The following is a 2,190-nucleotide window of genomic DNA, read 5'->3' on the forward strand; positions in this document are numbered from 1 at the left end:
CACTTTGTAGACCAGGCTGGCCTCGAACTCAGAAATCTGCCTTCCTCTGCCTCCCGAGTGCTGGGATTAAAGGCGTGCGCCACCACGCCCAGGTCTTTTTTTTTTTTTTTTTTTTTTTTTTAATATTACATTGCAGGGGTTGGAATGTACATGTGTGCTTGATCATGGAAGCATGCCATGGCACATATATGGATGTGAGAAGACACCTTACTGGAGTCTTATTTTTTTCTTTCTACTGTACTGGTCTTGGGAAATAGGTTTGGTGGCAAATAACCTTTATCTACTGATTCATCTTGCTGGCCTAGTTTATTTTTGATCTTTCATTTTAGAGGTAAGAATAATTTATACATTTGTGTGCATACACTGATTCTGAAAAACCAGAATCTCTAAAACTAAAACTTAACTTGAAGTTCTTGGTGGTTTTAGTATAGACAGTCTTAAGGTTTCTGGTTAACTCTGCATTTTAGTATTGGCAAGGTTGAATGTACTAAGACATTATTCATTACCTTCATTTATATTGTAAATTGCCTCTTGATAGACTTTATATATGTTTTCGTTTTAGAAATTATTTGTTTTTCTATTTGTTTACTTATTTGAGACTTCTATGACATTTACAGTATTTTTTTACCCCTGCTCTCTTTTATTAAAGTGAGATTTCCCTGTATTATGTATGAGTGTGCTTGGGTTTAAGCTAGAGGCATTTAATATATGACAGCTTTAATAAAGGGATAGAGAAGAGCAGGAAGTAAATTGTCGTTGGGGTAAAGGCTGTGTATGGAAGCATGGCAGGGTCCTTACCTCTTTAACTTGAAGCTCATGGTTTGGTTTTGTTTTTGTTGATCTCCTTACTGAATTTAATTAAGCTTGGCCCTTGGTCTCTATCAGAAGGAAAATTGCTATTAACAAAAACATTTTCATCTGAATACAGAATTATAGAGACAGATAGAAAGTTAGGTATGAGAACAAAGGCAGGAGTAGAAATAAACTTGTGAAACCTTTATGTACTGGCTGGTTTTGTGTCAACTTGACACAAGCTGGAGTTATCACAGAGAAAGGAGCTTCAGTTGGGGAAATGCCTCCATGAGATACAGCTGTAAGGCATTTTCTCAATTAATGATCAAGGAGGGAGGGCCCATTGTGGGTGGTGCCATCCCTGGGCTGATAGTCTTGGATTCTATAAGAAAGCAGGCTGAGCAAGCCAGGGGAAGCAAGTCAGTAAACAGCATCCCTCCATGGCCTCTGCATCAGCTCCTGCTTCCTGACCTGCTTGAGTTCCAGTCCTGACTTCCTTTGGTGATCAACAGCAATGTGAAAGTGTAAGCTGAATATTGTGCAGGCATAGGAACCCTGACTAAGACACTTTATTTCCAAGGGGGAGGGGGGGGGAGAGAGAGAGAGAGAGAGAGAGAGAGAGAGAGAGAGAGAGAGAGAGAGAGAGAGGAAGAAGAAGAAGAAAGGGAAGTTGGGTTATCTTCTAGGCATAATACTTATGTGGTAAAGAAAAAACCATTTTTTTTTTTTTTTCTTCACTTGAGAGGCAGGGTAGTGGTGATTATTCTCTTTGGATCTGGTGAGCTCTGTGCCACAGGAGCCCACATGCTTATCCAGTCCCTAGAATGCATTTCTAGAAAGATAGAATACAGGACTGAATGACAGGTATTTCTATAGATTTACCTAAAGGTAACTAACATTTTTATCATAATTTCACTCCCTCAAAAAGTTCTGCTATAAGGAAAAAGAACTACATAGAAAGCCCAGATTTGTCACATGCTCTCATGAAACCAAGAGCAGAAGAGAAGCAAGTCAACACTGCATCTGTTCAGGGTCAAAGCCTTCTGGATGGAGTTTCTCCTCGGCAACAGGTACCAGGTATGAAATGTTAGAGACTATCTCATGTGCCACGTTTTAATGGTTTTAATCTCCCTGTCCTTTGCCTGGTATCTGTCTTCTGCTTTTGTCCCGTGGTAAACATGGTTTTGGTTTGTCACAGGCTTTTGTAGAACTTTCTTGATGAATTTCCTTTGTCTTGGGAACCAAGCTGTTGGTAGGTGAAGCACTGTCCTATTTATTTTTTATTTATTTTATGTATATAAGTACACTGTAGCTGTCTTCAGACACACCAGAAGAGGGCATCAGATCTCATTACAGATGGGTGCTAACCACCATATGGTTGCTGGGATTTGAATCCGG

At 39.6% G+C, this 2,190-nt stretch overlaps 1 protein-coding gene across 1 annotated transcript in view; it reads left to right on the forward strand.

Moving 5' to 3' along the window:
• Positions 1 to 2,190, forward strand: part of Cep192 (centrosomal protein 192) — a 92,171-nt gene that overhangs the window by 3,881 nt on the left and 86,100 nt on the right. The window contains exon 5 of the mRNA XM_029546817.1: positions 1,721 to 1,869. Coding sequence (XP_029402677.1) covers positions 1,721 to 1,869 — 149 coding nt within the window. The remainder of the gene's footprint in view (positions 1 to 1,720; positions 1,870 to 2,190) is intronic.

Source organism: Mus pahari, chromosome 15 (genome assembly GCF_900095145.1).
Source record: "Mus pahari chromosome 15, PAHARI_EIJ_v1.1, whole genome shotgun sequence".
Classification (NCBI taxonomy): Eukaryota; Metazoa; Chordata; class Mammalia; order Rodentia; family Muridae; genus Mus; species Mus pahari.